The sequence below is a fragment of the Myotis myotis genome, unplaced genomic scaffold (assembly GCF_014108235.1).
Source record: "Myotis myotis isolate mMyoMyo1 unplaced genomic scaffold, mMyoMyo1.p scaffold_m19_p_19, whole genome shotgun sequence".
In the NCBI taxonomy this organism is placed as follows: domain Eukaryota; kingdom Metazoa; phylum Chordata; class Mammalia; order Chiroptera; family Vespertilionidae; genus Myotis; species Myotis myotis.
Window position 1 is genome coordinate 5,485,598 of NW_023416323.1, and position 25,546 is coordinate 5,511,143.

At 41.9% G+C, this 25,546-nt stretch overlaps 1 protein-coding gene across 1 annotated transcript; it reads left to right on the forward strand.

The window, feature by feature from the left end:
* The first annotated feature begins 616 nt into the window (after positions 1–616).
* Positions 617–25,546, forward strand: LOC118674351 (cytochrome P450 2G1-like). The gene is made up of 9 exons (XM_036346028.1): positions 617–830; positions 1,432–1,594; positions 2,775–2,924; positions 3,896–4,056; positions 4,821–4,997; positions 22,290–22,431; positions 22,943–23,124; positions 23,242–23,383; positions 24,994–25,546. The coding sequence occupies exons 1-9, from the start codon at positions 651–653 to the stop codon at positions 25,173–25,175; spliced, it is 1,479 nt and encodes a 492-aa protein (XP_036201921.1). The 5' UTR covers positions 617–650; the 3' UTR covers positions 25,176–25,546.

Consider the following 25,546-nt stretch of genomic DNA (forward strand, 5'->3'; position numbering starts at 1 on the left):
CAGCCGCGTCCTCAGGTGCTACCCCCTTTCCTCGCGCGCGTGCGTGCCGCCGTACCTCTGCACTTCACCTCCGCAGCGCCTCTGGCTCTCAGCGTGCTTTTCTTTCCTTCTAGTTGTGGAATTTACACTCAGCCAGCCTTCCTGTTGTTCTGGATGATGTTTGCTCAGTCCTTTGCGGTAATTTTCAATTGTTGTGTGAGGCGATAATTTCCCGGTGTTTACCTATGCCGCCATCTTAGTTGCTCCCGTTACTCTAATATCTTTTTTGGCATTGTTTCTTAAGAGAAGTCAGGTGTAATTCTTACCTTTGCTCCTCTATAAGTAACGTGTCTTTTCCCTATGCCTTCTTTAAGGATTTTTCATTATGTTTGATTTTCTGTGGTTTGAAAATGATATATCTAAATGTAGATATTTTAGCATTTATCTTTCTTGGTGTTCTCTCAGCTTCCTGATTCTGTGATTTGGTATCTGGCATTAAATTGGTTATATAAACACTTTTAGATAAAGCAATCAGTTCCTTGATGGCATCCATATTTCAAAATGGCACCCATACTTGAATCCAGGGTGTTTAGATTTCAGTATAAGCTGATCTCCCAAAACTTATTTAGGCAGGTACTGGTGCTCTGGACACAACCTCTTCACCTGTCATCATGGAGCTAGGAGATGCCTTCACCATCTTTCTGGAGCTCTGCTTGTTTTTTTTGCTCATCTTCACTGCCTGGGTACAGATCAACAAGAAGGGAAATCTGCCCCCTGGCCCCACACCTCTGCCCTTCCTGGGGAATGTGTTGCAACTCCATGCTGGTAACATCTCTCAGTCTTTCACAAAGGTGAGTCTGACTACACCTCTTGGGCAGAGCTAAGAGCAACTTATTCTATAGCCAGCTATACTTAGAACCTTATTACTTCTAAAATCCAGACACTTGGAAACACAGATTTGCTGAACTAAAATTTTTGAGTCTTAAAATACTGAAGTCTGAAACACAAATTTCTAGTATGTTGGAAATTCATTCTCTTACAGCTCACAATCTTGGAATCAGAAGACATTAAATTCTCAAACACAATACCTCTTACACTCAGGTTGTCTGAGAACTTTATGAGTCAGTAACGTATGATTTTAAGATTCTAGACATTTAGCATTTCAGAGAATGAAGAATGGACCTTGGAGTTCATTTAATCCAAATCAGTCATTTCACAGATGAGGAAACTAAGTTTGGAATTGTGTGGTGGGAGAGGGGACTCATCCAAGATCACAAGAGTCAAGGCTCCTCTGCTTTTTTGTGTTTTTTTTTTCAATAGTACTTCCAATACCAGGACTTGCCTTTTCCCCCTCTTCTCTCATTTCTGTCCCCAGAGTCTTCACCCTAACTTCTTCATTAACCTATACATGGTGCACTAAAAGCCCCCTCGTGTTATGTCTTCTACCCCCAGCTCAGGGTGAAATATGGCCCAGTCTTTACAGTATACATGGGTTCCCGGCCAGTAGTTGTTTTATGTGGACATGAAGCAGTAAAGGAAGCCCTGGTGGGCCAAGCAGATGAGTTCATTGGCCGTGGGAAGATGCCTTCACTAGAGAGAAGCTTCCAAGGTCACGGTAAGTAACAACAATACATTAACAATGAAAACAATAATGACATGTTATGATGCACTTTCTTGTGTCATGGGTTCTTTGATAAGTACTCAACATGCATTATCACATTTACTCTTTTGAGGGAAATACTAATATCATTATAACTTTTCAAGTAAGAAATTTTTGAGCAGGGAAGATTATATAATGTCACACAGTGAGTCAGTGGTAAAACCTGGATTGAACCCAAACCATTTGACTCCAGAGTGCCTGCTGTGCTACATCTTCTTTCATTTTTAATGAATTAACTACATGCTTTGTGTGTACACAGTCAAATCCTTGTAGCCAACCTTACTTCTAACTTTCCTCCACAAACACACATACCCAATACATAGCTCACTGCCTCCTCCATTTAGGTAGATCCCTTATAATGTTACCCATACACCCAATTTTCTAACAGCCTACATCCTTCAATTCCAAGTAGTCTCACACCATCGCTCTGTTCTTCCATCTATTCATACCTCTTCTACCCATTCATTCATCAACAAATTTGTTAATCTTTCCATCTATTTACTATTCCAACCTTCCATTCATCCACTTCTCAAACATTATACCCATTTCTCCTCCTCCCATCCGTTTACTCCTTTATTTATCTGCCTGTCCATCAATCCAGTCATAAAATCTTATTTGCATTCATCATTCTACCACCCTTTCATTAATTTTTAAATATCCATTGAACCATCCCCACACTTGGCAGTTTTTAAATGTTTCTTACTAAATCGCAAGCTATTTAATGTAGATAGATTGATATCCAGGCGTGATCATGTGTATACATGCATGTGCCTGTCAGGGGAACCTAAGTGATATGTAGAAAATAGAGGCAGTCTCTCCTTCAGGGTACTTCATCTAGCATTCTATCCCTCCCTCCACCTTCTTAAGCATCCATGCTGTTATTTATTCAGTTCTTAATCTGTCTTCTGTTAAGCTTTCCTTGATTTCACTCTCATTCCTTGCCTGACTCCTATCCCTTCACCTCAGTCCTAGTCTGTAGAGAGGGAAGCTTAGTCTCCTCATTGAGCTTAGGAAGTTGGGAGAGGCTTCCCTGAGAGCAGAGTCTAAAGCTTTCATATTCCAGCATCCCCTGGTCCAGCACAGAGTTGGGAACAAAAAGAAAGGAGGCAAAAGCTTAATATTGTGATTCTGGCAGGTGTAGTTCTGGCTAATGGAAAGCGATGGAGGATTCTCCGAAGCTTCTGCCTGACCACCCTTTGGGACTTCAGGTTGGGAAGGCGGAGGATTGAGAATCGGATCCAGGAGGAGATCAGCTTTCTACTGGAGGAATTTCATAAAGCCGATGGTATGGATGTGAAAAGGTGGAGGGCCATAAGGGGACTGTGTGGTTGCAGTGAGTTCAGCTTCCAAAGGAAAGTTCTTGGTAGGAGAGAGTTATGGAGTGAGAGGATGAGAAAAGATTAATTGTAGGATTCACACATTTTCCCAATCAGGATCCATGTTAAAAGTTAATATGAAAGACCCTTAAAGATTCTTCTGTCCAGAAACTTAATCAGTGCATGGCAGTGAATCTGTGAGCCCAGAAATTGTATGTAGACTTTGGCACCATGTGAGTTTGTACTTTTTTGTGAAGACTGGATGAAAGTTTTATTAGTTTTAAAGAAGTCCACTTCCTAACCAGTGGTAAGTTTAGGAATCACTAGGATCTATAGAGAAAAGGCACAGAGATTGAGAAATATGTGCAACAGTGTTTACTTGAAAAGGTTGACTGTCCATGCACCCACAGTAATCATTTGTAAAACTGTATGTTTGGGAATGTCTGCTTTATCTGGGGGAATGGTTTCCAACGCACTGAGCTAACACCAGCGTTCTGTTTCACAGGTGGTGCCGCGGATAGTTAGGGAAGGATTATCTTAATGCCCCCAAAGGAATCAGTGGTGGAGCCAGACTCAGAAATTAAGCACTTTTTTGGTCATTTACTGGAACTTCTTTTCCAAATATGTTTTTCTTTCCCCCAAACACACATAAATAATAATAATAATAATAATAATAATAATCCCTTACATGTCTTGAGAGCTTACCAAATGCCAGGCACTGTGCTAAGAACTTTACACACATAATGATATTGAGTTCTTTTCAACCAAGGAAGTGGATACTAATTCAATTTGAAATGTGGGCATCTAGATGCAACAGCAAAGAAATGAAATGACTTATGCATGCTGTTGAGTTGAGCCATTATTCATATCCATGTCCAAGTGATTCCACACTCCATGTTCCTATTCAATGCCTCCAACATTGCTAATTTCCATCACCCAGGTGCCCCCATCAAACCCACCTTCTTCCTGAGCCGCAGTGTCTGTAACGTCATCAGTTCCATTCTCTTTGGAAGCCGCTTTGACTATGAGGACAAGCAGTTTCTGAAGCTGCTGCAGATGATTAATGAGAGGTTCACTGAAATGAACTCGCCCTGGACGCAGGTACCCACCTGTCACCTCTTGTTACAAGGAAGCCCTAGGTTGGTCTCAGGCTACCTGTCGCTGTATCCAACAATGAAGGCAGGGTTGAATCATATAAGGCATTTATTGAGAAGGCTAGTCAACCAATAAGACAGGGAACTTACAAGCATTCAAATCCTGTCTTAGAGCAAGGTGCAGGGTACAGGATTATAAAGGGGAAGGAGCTAGATTGAGGCTGGGATGGAATGCAGTTACGTGCAGCGCTGGAGGTCCACAGTCATCAGCTATTGTTCTTACTCAACAGGTGATGAGATGATGTTTTGACTCCTTGTGGGTTGGTCTGATCATGCTTATTGGGTTTGCTTGCTGGATTCACAGTTGAGTCACCTCCTTAATCGCTTTGCATGGCCTTGAGAAGGAAACTTAAGAAAAACTTAACCCCCATTCACATATAAGAAATTTAACCCTCTATTCACATAAGTATATGTGTTCTAAGATATAAAATAATATGATTATTTTTCAGACTAATTCAGGTGCTCTATCAGATTATAAGTCCTCCTATCACTCTCTACCCACCACCAGCCTCAGGTAACTAAGTCACCTGCTTATACTTCATTTAATCCTCCCTACAACATTGAGAATATGCTCTAAGTCTCTTAAAAGCAAATGAACCCAATTCTCAGACTCAGCACTGGACATTAAGACTAGCTGTCTGACTAGAGACTCAGCCCATGCTGACCCCAGGTACTCATCACTGACAAACCACCTTTGCCTATTCCCCACAGCTATATGACATGTATTCCGGAATCATGCAATATTTGCCGGGAAGACATAATCGCATCTACTACCTGACAGAAGAGCTCAAGGACTTCATTGCCTCTAGGGTCAAGCTCAACGAGGCATCCTTTGACCCACAGAACCCTCGGGACTTCATTGACTGCTTCCTCATCAAGATGCACCAGGTACTATTCTATTTCTCCAATCCTTTCCTCTCATCTCATCGTGCCTCTACCACAAGCCCATTTAAAACATCTTTTGGTCAATATAGCAATTATAGTTATACATGGTTCCTTATATCTAGAGAGAAAATGTAAAATGCATATCTTTAAGTAAAACCTTGAATCTTAAAAATTGAATAGGGCTTCCCTAGCCAGTTTGGCTGAGTGGATAGAGCATCAGCCCGTGGACTGAAGGATCTTGGGTTTGATCCCTTGGTTGCAGGCTCAACACCCTCCCCACCACTACCCCCTGCCCAGCCCTGGTCGGGACATGTGCAGGAGGCAACCAATTGATGTGTCTCTCTCATGTGGATGTTTCTCTCTCTGTGTTTCCCCCGCTCCCTACCACTCTCTAAAAAAATCAATGGAAAAATATTATTGGGTGAGGATTAACAACAACAAAAAGTGAGTAGTGCTTCAGTGAACATTGGAATGCTAAGATCTTTGAGTTTCTGGTTCCAATTCTTTTGAATACATGCCCAGAAGTAGGATTGCTGGGTTATATAGTAATTCTATTTTAATTTATTCAAAGTTTTATCCCTACTGTTTCCACAGCAGTTTCAACATTTTGCATCCACCAACCATGTACAAGGGCTCCAATTTCTCCACAGATTCAACAACTTTTGTCTTTTGCTCTTTTGTTAATAATCATCCTAACAGCTTATCTCAGAGATATCTCATTGTGGGTTTGATTTGCATTTCCATGATGATTAGTGATGTTGAGTATCTTTTTATGTACCTATTGGCCATTTTTGTCTTCTTTGTAGAAATCTCCATTTCAGTACTTAGCGTGTTTTAAAATCTGGTTATTAATTTTTTTTGCATTGAGTTATAGGTGTTTCTTATATATTTTGGATATTATCCCTTTGTCACATATATGGTTTATAAATATTTTCTCACATTCCTTGGGTTACTTGTTCAATTTTTTACTGTTTCCTTTGCTGTACAGAAACTTTTAGTTTTGATGTGGTCCCACTTGTATATTTTTGCTTTGGGTACCTATATTTTGCTGTCATATTCATGAAATAATTGTCAATATCATGAAGATTTTCACTATGTTTTTTTCTAGGGGTTTATAGTTTCGGTCTTATTTTTAAGTCTGTAATCCACTTTCAGTTGATTTTGTGTATGGTGTAAGATAAAGGTGCAATTTCATTCTTTTGCATGTAGATATCTAGTTTTCCCTACACCATTTGTTTAAGAGACTATATTTTCCTTTTTGTATATTTTTGGGGACCCTTTTGAAGACAAGTTGACCATATATGCATGAATTTATTCCTGGGCTCTCTATTCTCTTCCACTGGTCTATAAGTCTATCATTATGCCAATACCATATGTTTTAATTATTGTAGGGTTTTTTTTGTTTTGTTTCTAAATTAAATCTTTATTGTTCATATTATTACAGTTGTTCCTCTTTTTCCCCCCCTTAGCTTCCCTCCAACCGGTTCCCACCCCCCCCCTGCCCCCCCCACCCCCCGCCACTGTCCTCATCCATAGGTGCACGATTTTTGTTCAGTCTCTTCCCACATCTCCCACACCCCTATTCCCCCCAAAGAATAGTCAGTCCACTCCCTTTCTATGCCCCTGATTCTATTATAATCACCAGTTCATTCTGTTCATCAGATTATTTATTCACTTGATTTTTAGATTCACTTGTTGATAGATGTGTATTTGTTGTTCATAATTTGTATCTTTATCTTTTTCTTCTTCTTCCTCTTCTTAAAGGATACCTTTCAGCATTTCATATAATACTGGTTTGGTGGTGATGAACTCCTTTAGCTTTTCCTTATCTGTGAAGCTCTTTATCTGACCTTCAATTCTGAATGATAGCTTTGCTGGATAAAGTAATCTTGGTTGTAGGTTCTTGGCATTCATCACTTTGAATATTTCTTGCCACTCCCTCTGGCCTGCAAAGTTTCTGTTGAGAAATCAGCTGACAGTCGTATGGGCACTCCCTTGTAGGTAACTGAGTTTCTTTCTCTTGCTGCTTTTAAGATTCTCTCTTTATCTTTTGCTCTTGGCATTTTAATTATGATGTGTCTTGGTATGGTCCTCTTTGGATTCCTTTAGTTTGGGGTTCTCTGCGCTTCCTGGACTTGTAAGTCTATTTCATTCACCAGGCAGGGGAAGTTTTCTGTCATTATTTCTTCAAATAGGTTTTCAATATCTTGCTCTCTCTCTCTTCTTCTGGCACCCCTATAATTCTGATGTTGGTATGCTTGAAGCTGTCCCAGAGGCTCCTTACACTATCTTCATATTTTTGGATTCTTTTTTCATTTTGCTTTTCCGGTTGGGTGTTTTTTGCTTCTTCGTATTTCAAATCTTTGATTTGATTCTTGCACTCCTCTGGTCTGCTGTTGGAACTCTGCATAATATCCTTTATTTCAGTCAGTGTATGCTTAATTGCTAGTTGGTCCTTTTTCATAACCTCGAGGGTCTCACTAGACTTCTTGAGGATCTCACTACATTTATCGGCAGTCTCACCAGACTTTTTGAGGGTCTTACTAAATTTATCAGCGGTTTCTAGAAAGTTCTTGAAAAACCTCAAAAGTGTGGTTTTGAACTCTATATCCACTTGTTTGCTTTCCTCCATTTCTGTCATTTGTGTCCTGTTTCTTTGTCTCCACATTTTTTATGCTTCCCTGTGTTGGTAGAGTGGCTTTCTGTGCTCGGTGTCCTATAGAGCACAGTGGCTCAGCCTCCCCAATTACCTGAGGTGGACACTCTTGGTGCACCCCCTTGTGGGCTTTGTGCACAGTCTTGTTGTAGTTAAGCCTTGATTGTTGTAGGTATCACTGGGAAGAATTGACCTCCAGGCCAATTGGCTGTGAGAATCAGCTATGTCTGCAGTGGGAGAACTTCTGTGCTGGAGACACCCTTATGGGGTAAGACTTGCTTCAGTGGGGCTTTGGTGCTCACTGAGTCTGCCCCCTGAGTGTGTTCTTTATGGATCCAAGGAGCTGCAGTCTGGATGGTCCCACCCTGACCACTGGGCACACTGGCTCCTGGATCTCTAAGGAGGTGCTAATCTAGCCTCTTCCTGAGGCTACCCAGCAGGAGCCAGCTGTGAAGCAATGCAAGTTGCTGTGGGGCCTTGGGCCAGCTGCAGTTTGTTAGGTAATTTTCAGATTGCAAAGGGCCAGGCTTTTCATATGCAAAAGCCTCCGTGCACAGCTTTGGCAGGGTGAGGTCCCAGGGGATCAACAGGGCAGAGCAAGCAGCTATGGCTGCCCTCAGAGGCCCTGCTTCTCAGTGTCCCAGCAATCACTGCAATCACCTCTGAGAGAAAGCTGCCCTCGAGTTCCGACTAATACCAGACAGTCCAGTTTCTCCCGTATGAGTCTGGGTCCCCAGAGACTCACCTGGAACTGAAGCTCAGAGCTTGATACTCCCTCCCGATTGAAAAAGACAACTGTGTCCTCAGCCGCCAGCCCTCTCCGCTTGCGCCTCCATACTCTGTACTTTACTTCCGCATCACACCTCCTCTGAGTCTCAGTATGCTTTTCTCTTTTCTTCTAGTTGTAGAATTTCCACTCAGCCAGCCTTCCTGTGGTTCTGGATGATGTCCGTTCCATCTTTTAGCTGTATTCTTGAAGTGGTTGTGCTAAGCAGCAATCTCCGGTGTTTACCTATGCCGCCATCTTGTTTTTTCTAGTTCTGTTTCTTCTATTGTAGGTTTTAATATATTTTGAAATCAGCAAGTGAGATGCCTCCTGCTTTGTTCTTCTTTTTTAAAATATATTTTTATTGATTTCAGAGAAGAAGGAAGAGGGAGAGAGAGATAAAAAACATCAATGATGAGAGCAAATCATTGATTGGCTGCCTCCTGCATACCCCCTGGGGATCGAACCCTCAACCAGGGGATGTGCCCTTGACCGGAATCAAACCTGGGACCCTTCAGTCTGCAGGCCACCAACGCTCTATCCACTGAGCCAAACTGGCTAGGGCTGTTCTTCTTTTTCAAGATTGTTTTGGCTATTCAGGACCTTTGTGGTTCCATCTGAATTTTAGAATTGTTTTTAACTTCTGTAAAGAATTTTATTGGGATTCTGATAGAAATTGATTTGAATCTATAGATACCTTTAAGGAGTATTATTTTAACAATATAACATTTTCTAATCCATGAACATGAGATGTCTTTCCATTAGTTTGTGTCTCCTTTAACTATTTCCATCAATGTTTTATAGTTTTTCAGTGTACAAATCTTTCAATTCTTTAGTTAAGTTTATTCCTAGGTTTTTTATTCTTTTTGATGTTATGTATATATTATAGTTTTCTTAATTTCTTTTTGAATAGTTAGTTATTAGTATATAAAAACACAATTAATTTTTGTGTGTTGATTTTGTATCATGCAACTTTACAAAATTTATTTGTTTTAACAGATTTTTGTGAAGTATTAAGAGTTTTCTATATATAAGATCATGTCATCTGCAAACAAAGACAATTTTAATTCTTTATTTCCAATTTGAATGCTTTCCTTTTTCTTGCTTAACTGCTCTGGCTAGGATTCCAATACAGTCATATGTTGCTTAATGATGGGGATACATTCTGATAAATTGATCATTAGGTGATTTTGTCATTACACAAACAACATAGAGTGAACTTACACAAACCTAGATAGTATAACCTAGTCTAAATGGTAGAGCCTCTTGCTAGTAGGCTATGTACCTGTTCAGCACGTTACTGAATGCTGTCGGCCAGTGGTTGGCAAACTGTGGCTCGTGAGCCACATGTGGCTATTTGGCCCCTTGAGTGTGGCTCTTCCTAAGCCTTAGGAGTACCCTAATTAAGTTAATAACAATGTATCTACCTAGATAGTTTAAGTTTAAAAAATTTGGCTTCCAAAGAAATTTCAATTGTTGTACTGTTGATATTTGGCTCTGTTGACTAATGAGTTTGCCGACCACTGCTGTAGGCCAATGTAACACAATGGTAAATATTTGTGAATCTAAACATAGAAAAGGTACAGTAAACATACAGTATAAAGGGTGAAAATTATACACCAGTATAGGACACCTATCATGAATGGAGCTTGCAGGATTGGAAGTTGCTCTGGGCAAGTCAGTCAGTGAGGGTGAGAGAATGTGAAGGCCTAGGTCATTACTGTACACCACTATAGGCTTTTTAAATACTGTACACGTAGGCTACATTAAATTTATAAAACAACACAAGATTAAACCCAGCAAAACATAAAATGATGGAATCAAGAGATTTGGTAAACACCAGACATATGAGGCTGCTGCTGGTATAACATAGCATACAAACTTATACAATCAATATACTCTAAAGTAATGATAAAAAGTATAGTATGCTAAATACATAAAACAGTAACATGGAAGTTTGTTATCATTATTAAGTATTATGTATTGCACATAATATTGTATGTGCTAAACTTTTCTTTTTTTAATGTTTTTATTGATTTCAGAGGAGGAAGGGAGAGGGAGAGAGGGATAGAAATATCAATGATGAGAGAGAATCATTGATCAGTTGCCTCATGCATGCCCCCTACTAGGAATCAAGACCACAGCTCAGGTATGTGCCCTGATCAAGAATCAAACCATGACTTCCTGGTTCACGGGTCAAAGCTCAACCACTGAGCCACACCTGCCAGGCTGCTACACTTTTCTTTTTTTTGGGGGGGGGGGTTATTAACAGTTTAATAAAAATTGTTATTTTAGGCTTTATTTTCATAATAATTTTTCTTTTTTTTTCTTTTTTTTTAATATATTTTTTATTGATTAAGATATTACATATGTGTCCTTGTCCCCACGTTACCCTCTACCCCCCACCCCCCCCACCCCCGCTCATGCCCTCACCCCGCCGTTGTCCATGTCCATTGGTTAGGCCTATATGCTTGCATATAAGTCCTTTGGTTGATCTTTCCCCCTTACCCCCACCCTCCCCTACCTTCCCTCCAAGTCCTGACAGTCCAATCAATGCCTCTCCGTCTCTGGATCAGTCCTTGTTCATCAGCTTATGTTGTTCATTATATTCCACAAATGAGTGAGATCCTGTGGTATTTATCCGCTCTCAAGTTCCATCCATGCTGTGGCAAATGGTAAGAGTTCCTTTTTCTTCTTCCTCTTCTTAAAGAATACCTTTCAGCATTTCATATAATGCTGGTTTGGTGGTGATGAACTCCTTTAGCTTTTTCTTATCCGTGAAGCTCTTTATCTGACCTTCTATTCTGAATGATAGCTTTGCTGGATAAAGTAATCTTGGTTGCAGGTTCTTGCTATTCATCACTTTGAATATTTCTTGCCAGTCTCTTCTGGCCTGCATGGTTTCTGTTGAGAAATCAGCTGACAGTCGTATGGGTACTCCCTTGTAGGTAACTGACTGTCTTTCTCTTGCTGCTTTTAAGATTCTCTCTTTATCTTTTGCTCTTGGCATTTTAATTATGATGTGTCTTGGTGTGGTCCTCCTTGGATTCCTTTTGTTTGGGGTTCTCTGCGCTTCCTGGACTTGTAAGTCCATTTCTTTCACCAGGTAGGGGAAGTTTTCTGTCATTATTTCTTCAAAAAGGTTTTCAATATCTTGCCCTCTCTCTCCTTCTGGTACCCCTATAATTCTGATGTTGGTACGCTTGAAGTTGTCCCAGAGGTTCCTTACACTATCTTCATATTTTTGGAATCTCTTTTCTTTTTTCTTTTTCGGTTGGGTATTTTTTGTTTCTTTGTATTTCAAATCTTTGACTTGATTCTTGGGATCCTCTTTTCTGCTGCTGGATCTCTGTAAATTATTCTTTATTTCAGTCAGTGTATGCTTAATTTCTAGTTGGTCCTTTTTCATGTCCTCCATGGTCTCCCTATACTTATTGAGGGATTCATTAAATTTATCGGCGGTTTCCATAAAATTCTTGAAAAACCTTATAAACGTGGCCTTGAACTCTATATCCAATCGTTTGCTTTCCTCCATTTCTGCCATTTGTGACCTGTTTCTTTGTCTCCGCATTTTGGCAGCTTCCCTGTGTTGATAGAGTGGCCCTGTGCGCCAGGTGTCCTGTAGGGCCCAGTAGCTCAGCCTCCCCAGTTACCTGGGGTGGACACTCTTGGTGCACTCTTGGTGCCTTGGTTGTTGTAGAATCACTGGGAGGAATTGACCTCCAGGCCAATTGGCTGTGAGAATCAGCTGTGTCTAAAGTGGGAGAACTTCTGTGCTGAAGACACCCTTCTGGGGCAAGACTCGCTTCAGTGGGGCTTTGGTGCTCACTGAGTCTGCTCCCTGAGTGCGTCCCTTATGGATCTGAGGAGTTGCAGTCTGGATGGACCCCCTCTGACCACTGGGTACAGTGGCTCCTGGATCTAAGGAGGTGCTAATTCAGCCTCTGCCTGAGGCCACACAGCAGGAGCCACGAAGAGGCTCAGCTGTGAAGCAATGCAAGCCGCTGCGGGGCCTTGGGCCTTCTCTTGGAAGTTCCAGGTCTGCCTGGTTCGGCTGCAGTTAGGTACATTCACATGCAAAAGCCTCTGCCGCAGCCTGGGTGGGGCGGGGTCTCAGGGAGTCAGAGGGCGGAGAAAGCGGCCATGGCTGATTCTCCGCCTGGAGTCGCGCATCTCAGTGTTCCGGTAACGGCTGCAAGCACCTCTGAGGGAAAGCCGCCCTCAAGTTCGCTCGCTGCCGGACAGACCAGCTTCTCCCCGTGTGAGACCTGGGTCCCCAGAGACTTCCCGGAACCGGAGTTCAGAGCCGTCGGGAGTTTGTGATTCAAAAAGACAGCCGCATCCTCAGGCGCCACCCCCTTTCCTCACGCGCGCGTGCGTGCCGCCGTACCTCTGCACTTCACCTCCGCAGCGCCTCTGGCTCTCAGCGTGCTTTTCTTTCCTTCTAGTTGTGGACTTTACACTCAGCCAGCCTTCCTGTTGTTCTGGATGATGTTTGCTCAGTCCTTTGGGGTAATTTTCAATTGTTGTGTGAGGCAATAATTTCCCGGTGTTTACCTATGCCGCCATCTTCAATAATTTTTCTGCTACACTTTTCTATGACTGACAGTACAGTAGGTTTACACTAGCATCACCACAATCACATGAGCAATGTCTTATCCTATGATGTTACAACTACTACAATGCCACTAAGCAATAGAAATTTTCAGCTCCATAATCTTATGCAACCATTATCGTATATGCAGTTCATTGTTGTTCAAAAGGCTGTGTTGCAGTATGACTGTACTCTGTTGAATAGAAGTGATGAGAGTGAGCATTCTTGCCTTATTCCTGATCTTAGTGGAAAATCTTGCCATTTCCACCATTGCGTATGATATTAGCTATAGGCTTTTTATAGATATACTAGAGGCCAGGTACATGAAATTTTGTTCATTGGGAGGGTCCCTCAGCCTAGCCTGTGCCCTCTTGCAGTCCAGGAGCCCTCAGGGGATGTCCGACTGCCAACTTAGGCCCACTCTGCAGAGGCTCCTGCCACTGCCACTGCACTCGCCAGCACGAGCCTGGCTCAGGGCTTCTAGCTGAGCAGCCCTCCCCCTGTGGGAGCTCACTGACCACCATGGGGCAGCTCCTGCGTTGAGCATCTTCCCCCTGGTGGTCAGTGCATGTCAGAGCGACTGGTCGTTCCACCATTTGGTTGATTTACATGTTAGCCTTTTATTATATAGGATGGCCTTTATTAAGTTGAGGTTGTAGCCCTCTATTCCTGGTTTGTTGAGAGTTTTTGTCATAAAAGGATGTCTTCATTTTTCTTTACCCTTTGTGTGGATATCTACACATTAGAGAAAACCATCACTCTCCCAGTCTTCATGAATTGGCTTGTACAGAGAAGATCTTCCCAATCAAACTGGCTAGAGTTTCTATGGTTTTCCAAAACTACTCTTTTCATGCTACTCTAAACCACTGTCTTTGTTCTTAGAATCCCCAGGCATCTAGAGTTTTCCAGGTCCCCTCAGTGCTCTGAGACAGATGCAACAAAAGTCAACCCCTTTTGGAGCTTCCCAAGAAGTTGGAATACTAGATGAGCAATCCAATTCTTTCTCTTTGCAGGGAAGAGCAAGGAGCTTTTCCCCACCCACTCTGTGTTGAGCCAAGGAGAGGAGCTGTGGCAAGTGCATGCATACTTGTTAAAACTGCCACTGTGTTCTGTATAGTCTCCAGGGGTCTAGTGCTGACTGGGCCCCATCAATGATTCAAGACAGGTGGTATAAAAGCCAATCCCTGATAGGACCAGGAGAAGTCAGAATATTGGATGTACAACTCCAAGTATTTCCCTTCTTTAAAAGAAACCAAGAGCTGGTATTTATCACCTGCTCACTCTGTGCTGAGCTGGATATGGTAAGGGCTGGCATTCTAATTCAAACCACCAATTTGTTTTCTGTAGCCCCCAAAGTACCAGTTTATTCTGGGCCTAACAGCTCTATGAGATAGGTGAGATGAAAGTCAGTCCTTCAGGTAACAGCCAGAAAAATTAGGATGTTAATTAATTTGTAAGGTACATAAATGTTGAATCACTATGTTGTATGCCTGAAACCAATACAATATTGCTGTCAATTATAATTAAAAATAAGTTTAAAATTTTTTAAATGTTATGATGTCAAGTATGTGATCAAATTCTTTCCCTCTCTGGGCGAAGCTGGGAGCTGGAGTTTATTGCCCATTCTCTCTGTGCTGAGCTAGGGGGAGGAGCGGTGATGAGTACCCATGCACTTGTTCAAATCACCAATTTTTTCTCTGCAACCCCTAGAGGACTAGTGTATGTTGGGCCAAGTCAATGTTCTGAAACAGGTGAAACAGAAACCAGTTCCTCAGGTAGCACTCAGAAAATTTGGGGTGTTAGATTTGTAGTCCAACTCTCTCCCTTCTCAGGGAGAAATTGGGAGCTAGAGTTTGTTTGTCCTCCTGCTCACTCTTTGGTTGGCCAGGGGAGGAGCTGTGGTAAGTGCTTGCATGCTAGTTTCAACCACTGTATGTTCTCTGTACCCTCAGGGGATTGGCATATGCCAGGCCCAGTCAGTGCTCTGAGACAAGTGACATAGAAACCAGAGAGCATTGAGAAAAGTTGGCACATTAGATGTGTGGTTCATCTGTCCTCAGAGCTAAGGGTTCCTTCATGATCATACAGCACTGTGCCAGGATTGGGGATTGTGGAAAGAGGGTGTTTCCAGTGTTTCTGTCATTCTCAATGTGACTGATTTCACACTCACCCAGAGTACAGGTAGTTTCTGGGCTTCTCATGGAAGGAATTGATTCCTATGTCAGTGTGGAATTAGTGTACCTGTGGAGGGAAGAGAAATCCAGGGTTTCTACTGCCATATTGTGGATGTCACTGTCAAATCTCAAAACTTTCTCTTTTTTTCATTAAATTATATTTTTAAAATTCAAATATAATTTGTATATAACCTGCCTATTTTCAACCTGAAGGAATGTACAGTTATAAGAAGATACAGTGACTTGAGTGGTTGCGAAGTGAATTAGAACAAGAGAGCAAGGTTGTAGTTGCCCCACTCCCGGGGAAAGCATTTTTGCATCAACTTCCTTTTAGAGGAGATGATGGAATATTTGATGACAATTTCATTGAAGAAAGAAAGCAAGGGCTGGAGCAGTTTATAAACAAGGTCACTGGTCATCCTCTGGCACAAATAAACATTGTTTTCACATGTTTTTACAGGATGAAATAATAGATAAAAGCTATACTCCATCTAAAATACGACATGCCTGAAATTTGCCCAGAAGTGGCAAAAAAAACTTTCCGTGACTATGAATGATCATATGCGCCAGTGAAGAAGTTCTAACTAACTTAGCATGCTGCACAGAAACTGGTCTAGCATGCCTGCAGTATACTAACACTCGTGCACTCTGCTCTGTTTTGTTTTGCTTTGGCAGTTGATAAGAAGTTAATTTGCTTTCGTGAAATTCCTCATTCCGCCTTTCTATATAATAGCTCTTCCTGGCTCTTTAATGTGCTGCACACTATCGCCTCACGCACCTGTTACTCCAGCATAATCCGCAGTGTCCCGACTAAAGTTACTGAACTGGTCTCAGTTGCACAGTTTTTGTGTCATGTTTGCTTCTTGAATCTGACTAACTAGGATATTTCTCTTGTCCGCTTTTCAATATGTGATGTCCTTGACCTAACTTATGTGTAGGAGCACCGCACCGCTGGTTGCCAGCACACTGCACACCAGATACACACTTGTGTGCAGAATGTATCCCTTCAGGCTTGTAATGCCCTTCACATGGAAGATCAATGAGGGGAATCTTTATATTCTGTACAAAAACAAAAACAAATTTATATACTAAAATCATTTGTCTAAAAATTTAAGTTGTCTTCAAATAAAAATAAAACTGCATTTCTGATAGGCAGAAAAAAAAAAGAATAGAGTGACCATATGACCCAGCAACCCCTCTTTTGGGTATATACTCCAAAATTTTGAAAACATTTATTCATAAAGATATATGTACATCTATGTCCATTGCAGCATTATCCACAGTGGCCAAGACATGGAAACAACCAAAGGGTCCTTCAAATAGATGACTGGATAAAGAAGATGTGGTACATATACTATATAATGGAATACTGCCATTTGTGATAACTTGGATGGATCTTGAGAATATCATGCTAAGCAAAATAAGTCAGTCAGAAAAAGTCACATATGGTTTCATTCATATGTGAGATATAAAGCTGAAAACAACAAATGAACAAACAAGACAAACAAAACCTCCTAGACACAGACATCAGTGTGGTTAATGATTACCAGCAGGAAGGGGGTGGAAGGGAGGTAGCAAAGGATAAAGGAGGTCAAATACATGGTAATGGAAAGAGGTGTGACTGAGTGGTAAACACAAAATGTGATATACAGATGATGTAGTCCAGAATTGTATACTTGAAACCTATATAATTTTATTAACCAATGCTCCCCAATAAATTTAATTTTAAAAATATTTACTCTCTTAGCGACTTTCAGATGTACAATACAGTATTATTAACTATAGTCACCATGGTGTACATTACATCCCCATGACTTATTGATTTTATAACTAAAATTTACATATTTTGAATCACTTCACCATTTTGTCTGTCCCTCTCCCCCTACCCCTGGCAACCATCAATCTCTTCTCTGTATATATAAGCTTGCTTGTTTTTTATTTGTTTATTTGTTAAACTCTACATATAGTTGAGATCATATAGTATTTGTCTTTCTCTGTCTGATTTATTTCACTTAGCATAATGGCAAGATTTTTTCTTTTTTATTTCTAAATAATATTCCATTATATATATACTAGAGGCCTGGTGCATAAAATTTTGTGCAAGGGGGGCGGGGGAAGATCCCTTCAGCCAAGCCTGTGCCCTCACAGTCCAGGACCTCTCGCTCCTTACTGCCCACCTGCAGCGGAGGCAGGAGAGGGTCCCTCCACCACCGCTGTGCTTGCCAGCATGAGCCTGGCTCAGGGCTTCTGGCTGAGTGGTGCTCCCCCTGTGGGAGTGCACTGACCACTAGGGGGCAGCTCCTGTGTTGAGCGTCTGCCCCCTGGTAGTCAGTGCACATCATAGTGACCAGTTGTTTTGCCGTTTGGTCAATTTGCATACTAGCCTTTTATTATATAGGATGTCACATCTTTGTCCATTCATCCATCAATGGACACTTAGGTTGCTTCCATGTTTTGGCTATTATAAGTACTGCTGCAATGAACATAAGAATGCAGACATCTTTTCAAATGAGTGGTTTTGTGTCCTTTGGATAAATAAACAAAAATGGAATAACTAGATTATATGGTAGCTTATTTTAAATTTTTTGAGAAACCTCCATACTGTTTTCCATTGTGGCTGCCTCTAATTTTCATTTCCAACAGTACATGGGGTGGGGGAGGGCGGGGTCCTTTTTCTCCATTTCCTCAGCAACACTCGTTATTACTTGTTTTTTTTTATAATAGCCATTCTAACAGGTGTGAGGTGATACCTCATTGTGGTTTTGATTTGCATTTCTCTGATGATCAGTAATGTTGAGCATCTTTTCAGCATATGTGGGCCATTTATGTCTTCTTTTGGAAATCTTCTATTCAGGTTCCCTGCCTATTTTTAAAATCAAATTGTTTGGGGTTTTTTTTTCCTACTGAGTTGCACGAGTTCCTTATAAATGTGGAATGTTACTCTTTATTAGATATATGAATTGCAAATATTTTTTCTCCCATTCAATATGTTACCGTTTTCATTTTGCTGATGCTTTTCCTTTGCTGTGCAGAAGCTTTTTAGTTTAATATAGTTCCACTTGTCTATTTTTGTTTTTGTTGCCTTTTTGGTGTCAAATTTTTAAAAAATACCATTGCCCAAGACTGACATCAGTGAGTTTACCACCCATGTTTTCTATAAGAAGTTTTAAGGTTTCAGGCTTTATGTTCAAGTCTCTAATCCACTTTGAGTTAGTTTTTGTGTATTTTATAAGATAACGGTCCAGTTTTATTCCTTTGTGTGGCTGTCCAGTTTTCCCAACACCATTTATTGAACAGACCATCCTTCCCCTAATGTATATTTTTGAGTCTTTTGTCATAAATTAACTGCCCAAATATGCATGGTTTTATTTCTGCGCTCTTCATTCTGTTCCATTGTTAAGCTTTAAAAAGATGCCAGGGACTTAAAACTAAAGTAGAATGACAATTTCAGAGTCACAGAATTTGAGAAACTTAAAAGTCTATGTGAGAAAAAAAGTTTAATGCCAATAATTACTGTTTTATTATAAATCCATGAAAAGGAATTAGCAAGGCAGATCAGTATGTTTTTCTCCTTATGTAATTCCTCCGAAATCTGGCAATGCTAAATAAGTCATGGCAATACATTCCTTTGCATAGATTCAATAAGACTGGTTCCTAATAGTGGTTTTATTAACAGAAAACTTTGACTGGAGTATCATGTTTTAAAGAGCCCTGTCTGAGCTCTAAAGACTTAAAGCCAGTAAGAATGCCACAAAGAAAGCCTGGTATCCTGCTTGGAAGCCCTGAAGATGGCTGGCGCTGGAGCATCAGGCCCATGCCCTACCATCACTGGGGGTTGGTAAGAGTAGAAGGGGAGCAGTAAAGATGCCTCTGCGTCCCTGCGGAACCCCCACACACTCTGGGCCGCAACGAGTAGGAGGGCTACTGAGATGGGCCTTAAAGCCTAGAGTGTGGGCTCAGGTGGAGTTGCTACAGGTGAGGGATTCACCTAACTCAACAGATACTGCAGGCAGGCCTGATGGCAGCTGGATAGCTTGGCTTCCTGGCCCTACGGGGCACATTAAGATTCAACCATGAGATTCCAGCAAAGGTAGTCAGTTACCATTCTTGTTGTGTTTATGCAAACATCAGGACAGTAGATAAATTAATCTTGATTTGGCTTTTTGATAGCCATGGAGGAATTTTAAGAAGAAAAATCCTATTTCAATAGAAGTTGTTAAAACTAAAACGGTTTCTTTCCCTTCCACCAGACCATTTGTTAAGCTTATAGGGATAGTTCAGTTGATAGTTCTCTGTGCCCAGTATGGGCCTCTAGCAACGGTGAAATAGAAATGCAGTCCGGGGGAGAACCAAGATGGCGGCATAGGTTAACGCCAGAGTTTGCTGCCTTGAACAACTACTTCAAAAGTGAAAATAAAAAACAGAAAGGACATCACCCAGAACCACAGGAACACTGGCTGAGTGGAAGTCCTACAACTAGGAGGAAAGAGAAACGCATACGGACACTCAGAGGAGGCGCAGTGCTGAAGTCAAATTCTGAGGTGCGGAGTGCGTGGAGCGGGCTGGCGGTGGAGGGCGCGGTTGGCGTTTTCAATTGGGAGGGAGTCACAGACTCTGAGCTCCAGATACAGGCGAGTCTTTAGGGACCCAGACTCAAACGGGAGAAGCGGGACTGTCTGGCTTCGGTCAGAGTGAGTGCAGCTTTCTCTCTGAGGTTTGCAGTGAGTGCTGGGACTCAGAGAGGCAGAGCCCCTGGGGACAGGACTGAGAGCCGCCATAACTGCTCTCTCTGGCCCACCCTGTTGATCCTGTGCAACCCGCCCCACCCAAGCCCTGCACAGAGGCATTTGCCGGATAGCCTCAGGCAAACGCCAGATTAGCACCTCCCTAGAGGACAGAAGTTCTCTCACTGCAGACACAGCTGATTCTCATAGCCACTTGGCCTGGAGGTCAAACCCTCCCTGGTATTAGCTACAACAATCAAGGTTTAACTATAAGACTGTGCACAAAGACCACTAGGGGGTGCACCAAGGAAGCATAACAAAATGCGGAGACAAAGAAACAGGACAAAATTGTCAATGGAAGATATAGAGTTCAGAACCACACTTTTAAGGTCTCTCAAGAACTGTTTAGAAGCCGCCGATAAACTTAATGAGATCTACAAGAAAACTAATGAGACCCTAGATGTTATATTGGGGAACCAACTAGAAATTAAGCATACACGGACTGAAATAACGAATATTATACAGACTCCCGACAGCAGACCAGAGGAGCGTAAGAATCAAGTCAATGATTTGAAATGCAAGGAAGCAAAAAACACCCAACTGGAAAAGCAAAATGAAAAAAGAATCCAAAAATGCGAGGATAGTGTAAGGAGCCTCTGGGACAGCTTCAAGTGTACCAACATCAGAATTATAGGGGTTCCAGAAGATGAGAGAGAGCAAGATATTGAAAACCTATTTGAAGAAATAATGACAGAAAACTTCCCCCACCTGGTGAAAGAAATGGACTTACAGGTCCAAGAAGCGTGGAGAACCCCAAACAAAAGGAATCCAAAGAGGACCATACCAAGACACATCATAATTAAAATGCCAAGAGCAAAAGATAACGAGAGAATCTTAAAAGCAGCAAGAGAAAGAAACTCAGTTACCTACAAGGGAGTGCCCATACGACTGTCAGCTGATTTCTCAACAGAAACTTTGCAGGCCAGAAGAGAGTTGCAAGAAATATTCAAAGTGATGAATACCAAGAACCTACAACCAAGATTACTTTATCCAGCAAAGCTATCATTCAGAATTGAAGGTCAGATAAAGAGCTTCACAGATAAGGAAAAGCTAAAGGAGTTCATCACCACCAAACCAGTATTATATGAAATGCTGAAAGGTATCCTTTAAGAAGAGGAAGAGGAAGAAAAAGGTAAAGATACAAATTATGAACAACAAATATGCATCTATCAACAAGTGAATCTAAAAATCAAGTGAATAAATAATCTGATGAACAGAATGAACTGGTGATTATAATAGAATCAGGGACAAAGAAACGGAATGGACTGACTATTCTTGGGGGGGAAAGGGGTGTGGGAGATGCGGGAAGAGACTGGACAAAAGTCGTGCACCTATGGATGAGGACAGTGAGTGGGGAGTGAGGGCGGAGGGTGGGGCGGGAACTGGTAGGAGGGGAGTTATGGGGGGACAAAAAGAGGAACAAATGTAATAATCTGAACAATAAAGATTTAATTAAAAAAAAAAAAAGAAATGCAGTCCTTCTCATGATTGAGCAGGAAGTTTCAAGACAAAGGGGGGAATGAAAGCGTGAGGGCTACGCCCTCCATCTTGCCCCAGGGTAAGAGCTACGCCCTCCATCTTACCTTGGCCATGTGCTTGGCAAGACTTCTTCCCAGAAGCCCAAGCCTCTGCTAGCCACACCCAGGACTTCTTTAAACTAACCAATGACAATCAAGGGAAGTCGCCATAGATATGACCACATGCTGTGTAACAAGACACCGACTTGCGCCTGGCCAATCGGCAGGGTCCACAGTCCTTTCTCCTTACTCCAGCCTCCCTATAAAACCTCTCTCCACACAGAGTTCCCTCATTCGGCCACTTGGCTTGCCGTTGCGTTGGTGAGTGTGGTCGGGGAGCCAAACTAGTTCGAATAAAGACTCTTTGCTTTTGAAAAAAAAAAAAAGTCTATGTGTTTAGAAATTTAGAAGCTTAATACTGCTCATCATAGAATCTTAAAATGTTATATTTTTAGAAATTTATATTCTACATACTAGAACCTTAGCACTTGGAAACTTAGAATTATATACCCTTTTATTGCCCTGCAATTTTCAAATTTTCCAGGGCATTCTACTTTCTACTCCTCCCATTCTCCCTATTGTTCACTTCACTCCAACCACTGGCCTCCTTCTTGCTGCTCCTCTAATACAGCAGACATGCTCCTACTTCAGGATGTTTGCTCTAGCTAAATCCTCTGCCTGGAGCATCCTTTCCCAACACTCAGTCACTTTACCCACCTATTGTCTTTTCAAAAAGTCCTTTCCTGAGCACAGGAGGAAATATCGAGAAAAACAAAAAATGTTTGCTGCTCTCCTCCCTTTCAGGAGAAAAATGAGGCCTACACAGAATTCAACCTTAAGAACTTGATCATCACCACTCTCAACCTACTCTTTGCTGCCACAGACTCAGTGAGCGGCACCCTCTACTATGGATTCCTGCTGCTAATGAAGCATCCTGAGGTGGAAGGTAAGGGTCCCCTGGATCTTCTCTCCTGATATCTCCCCCTCCCAACAGGAAGGAAGACATACTCTTAAAAACTTAGAAACATACTACCTGAGACGTTTTGAACCACAAGATATAATGAATATGGAATCTCACATTCTCAGCACAAGAAGGCTATTTAATATAACATACTTGGTGTCTGATTCAAATAAAGTTCATTTCCAACATGCGGTAATCTAGTCAATTGGGTAACTGTACACGAATAAGTCATTTTGCTTAAGAAAAAAGGCCAATTTTACCTCTCTACCTTCCAACACAGTTAAAAACAAGCCAATGGTTTTCTCCTGGTGGAGGTGATGGGAGAGGTTACCCATAGCCACTCAACCTTTTTAGCCTCACCTTCATTGTCCAGCTTGAATTTACTAATTTAAATAATCAAATAATTATTGGACACTTTCCTTCTCCTGGTTATTTACATAATGGATTTTGTGTAATCCCTGTGGCTTTCTCTATTATGAATTCTGACTTTTTCCAGCCAAGATCTGTGAAGAGATTAACCATGTGATAGGACCACACCGAATCCCAAGTGTGGATGACCGAGTCAAGATGCCCTACACAGATGCTGTAATACATGAGATACAGAGAGTGATTGCACCCCTGGGATATCCCCACAGTGTCACTCGGGACACTCATTTCCGAGGCTACCTTCTGCCCAAGGTGGAGTGCACCCTTATTAGTACCCCTGGTCCCTTCATTTGCACCCCTCTCTCCTCCTGGTTTCTTACCCTGTACTCAAACACTGATTTCTCTTAAATGCCCCCATTTCCACTCCAGGGCACTGATGTGTTTCCTGTGCTTGGCTCCGTCCTCAAAGACCCCAAATACTTCCGCTACCCAGATGCCTTCTATCCTCAACACTTCTTGGATGAGCAGGGCCACTTCAAGAAGAATGAAGCCTTTGTGCCTTTTTCTTCTGGTAGGTTTCTATGGTCTGAGTTCTCCAAGGAACATGCTTGATATTTCCCCCAAACATTGGTCTGTATTTGAGGTTCAGGTCTGAAAAGGAAGTTCAGTGCCACTGGTGGTCCATGAGGTCCGAAAGGTTGGCAACTGCTGGTTTAAGGAAGCCTTTGGAGCAGTGGTTGCCAACCGGTGGTCTGTGAGGTCCAAAAGGTTGGCGACTGCCTAAACCAGTGATGGCGAACCTATGACACACGTGTCAGAGGTGACACGCGAACTCATTTTTTTGGTTGATTTTTCTTTGTTAAATGGCATTTAAATATATAAAATAAATATCAAAAATATAAGTCTTTGTTTTACTATGGTTGCAAATATCAAAAAATTTCTATATGTGACATGGCACCAGAGTTAAGTTAGGGTCTTTCAAAATGCTGACACGCCGAGCTCAAAAGGTTCGCCATCACTGGCCTAAACCATAGTTGGGACCATAAAATCCTAGAATCCCAAAATCATGGAATATTAGAACCATTGACTCTGATTATTAGAAAAATAAAATTACAACAGTGAAAGCATTAAGCAGGGTCAGCTAGCCTTTCCTTCACAGGAAGGACCAGATGATAAATATTTTAGGTTTTGCAGGGCATACATTCTTTGTTGTAACCCCTCATTTCTGCTACTGTAGTACAAAAGTGATGCATAGCCAACATATAAATGAAGGGAAGTGTCTCAGTTCCTTGAAGGCTTTTTAAAAAATATTTGTACTGATTTTAGAGAGGAAGAGAGAGGGAGAGAGAGAAACATCAATGACAAGAGAGAATCATTGATCAATTGCCTCCTTCACACAACACTCTTGCAACCCAGGCATGTGCTCTGACTGGTAATCAAACTGTGACCTCCTGGTCCATAGGTCGATGCTCAACCACTGAGCCACCCATTAAAAAAGCAAGACATTTTTTTAATGGTCATTGATATTTCAATTTAACTTTCATATGTCATAAAAAAATTTTTCTTTTGATATTGCTCAACCATTTTAAAATATTAAAAAGCATTTGTAATTTGAAGGTCGTACAAACACAAGCAGCAGTGTGGACTTTCTCCATGGGCAGCGGATTGCCCACCCTTGGCATAAATCTTATGACACTTTATGTGTAAGTTGCATGGCACCTGGAGTCAGGGCAGTGGTTAGGAAACAGGACACCCACCACTCGCTTATAAATGGTGCAGTACTTCAGCTGCCGCAAAATGGAGATTAATCTCCATTTCATTTGTAGCCCCCTTCACCAGTATCTAGCACCAGTGAGGCTTCTGATAAACATTTGAGAAATTAAAATGCACAGAATCTTCATATTCAAAGTTCCTTTACAACCATTCCATCTTGGATTATGATGCAATCCAAGCCATCAGAGAAGTAGCTGCCACACACTGAGTGACAGGCCCTAGCTGAGCACTAAACTAGAAACTCGCTGAGTCTTTATAATAACCCTGTGAAGTGAGTGTTATTATGACCCCAGAGGTGCTGAGGAAGTAGCTGAGACTCAGGTGAGTGGTGGAGTCAGAAGGCTCCCCATGACCCCACTATCCCAGTGCAAGTGTGACTGACCTTCCCTTCCTCCAATGGGCTCACAGGAAAGCGCATCTGCCTGGGCGAGGCCATGGCCCGAATGGAACTCTTCCTCTACTTCACCTCTGTCCTTCAGAACTTCTCGCTACGCCCGCTGGTGCCACCTGCTGACATCGATATCATCCCCAAGATCTCAGGCTTTGGCAACATTCCCCCAACCTATGAGCTCTGCCTGGTAGCCCGCTGAGAGCCCCCTAATGGGTGCAAAAGGAACCATGGAGAGCTCTGCCCAAGTATACAGGGGCACCCACCCCCATCTCCTTAAAATCTCTCAACAACCCTAAGAGAAGGTGCTACTGTCGTGGGGCCACAGGTCAGTGAGGGTCACTTGAAAATATAGAGCTGCTTATCTTCTAGAAAAGCCAGGCCCTGTCCAACCTTTCAGCAACAACCTGGAGAATTTGCATTCTCCTGTTCACCTCTGCCTAGGCTTTCTGTCTCCACCAAATTCTTGTTGTAGATTCTCTGCCTTTATGCTGTCCCTTTGTGTGTGCACACTGATATTGAACCAAATGCAGTTCACAGTTTCTTCCTAATTATCCTCTCTCACAAAATAAA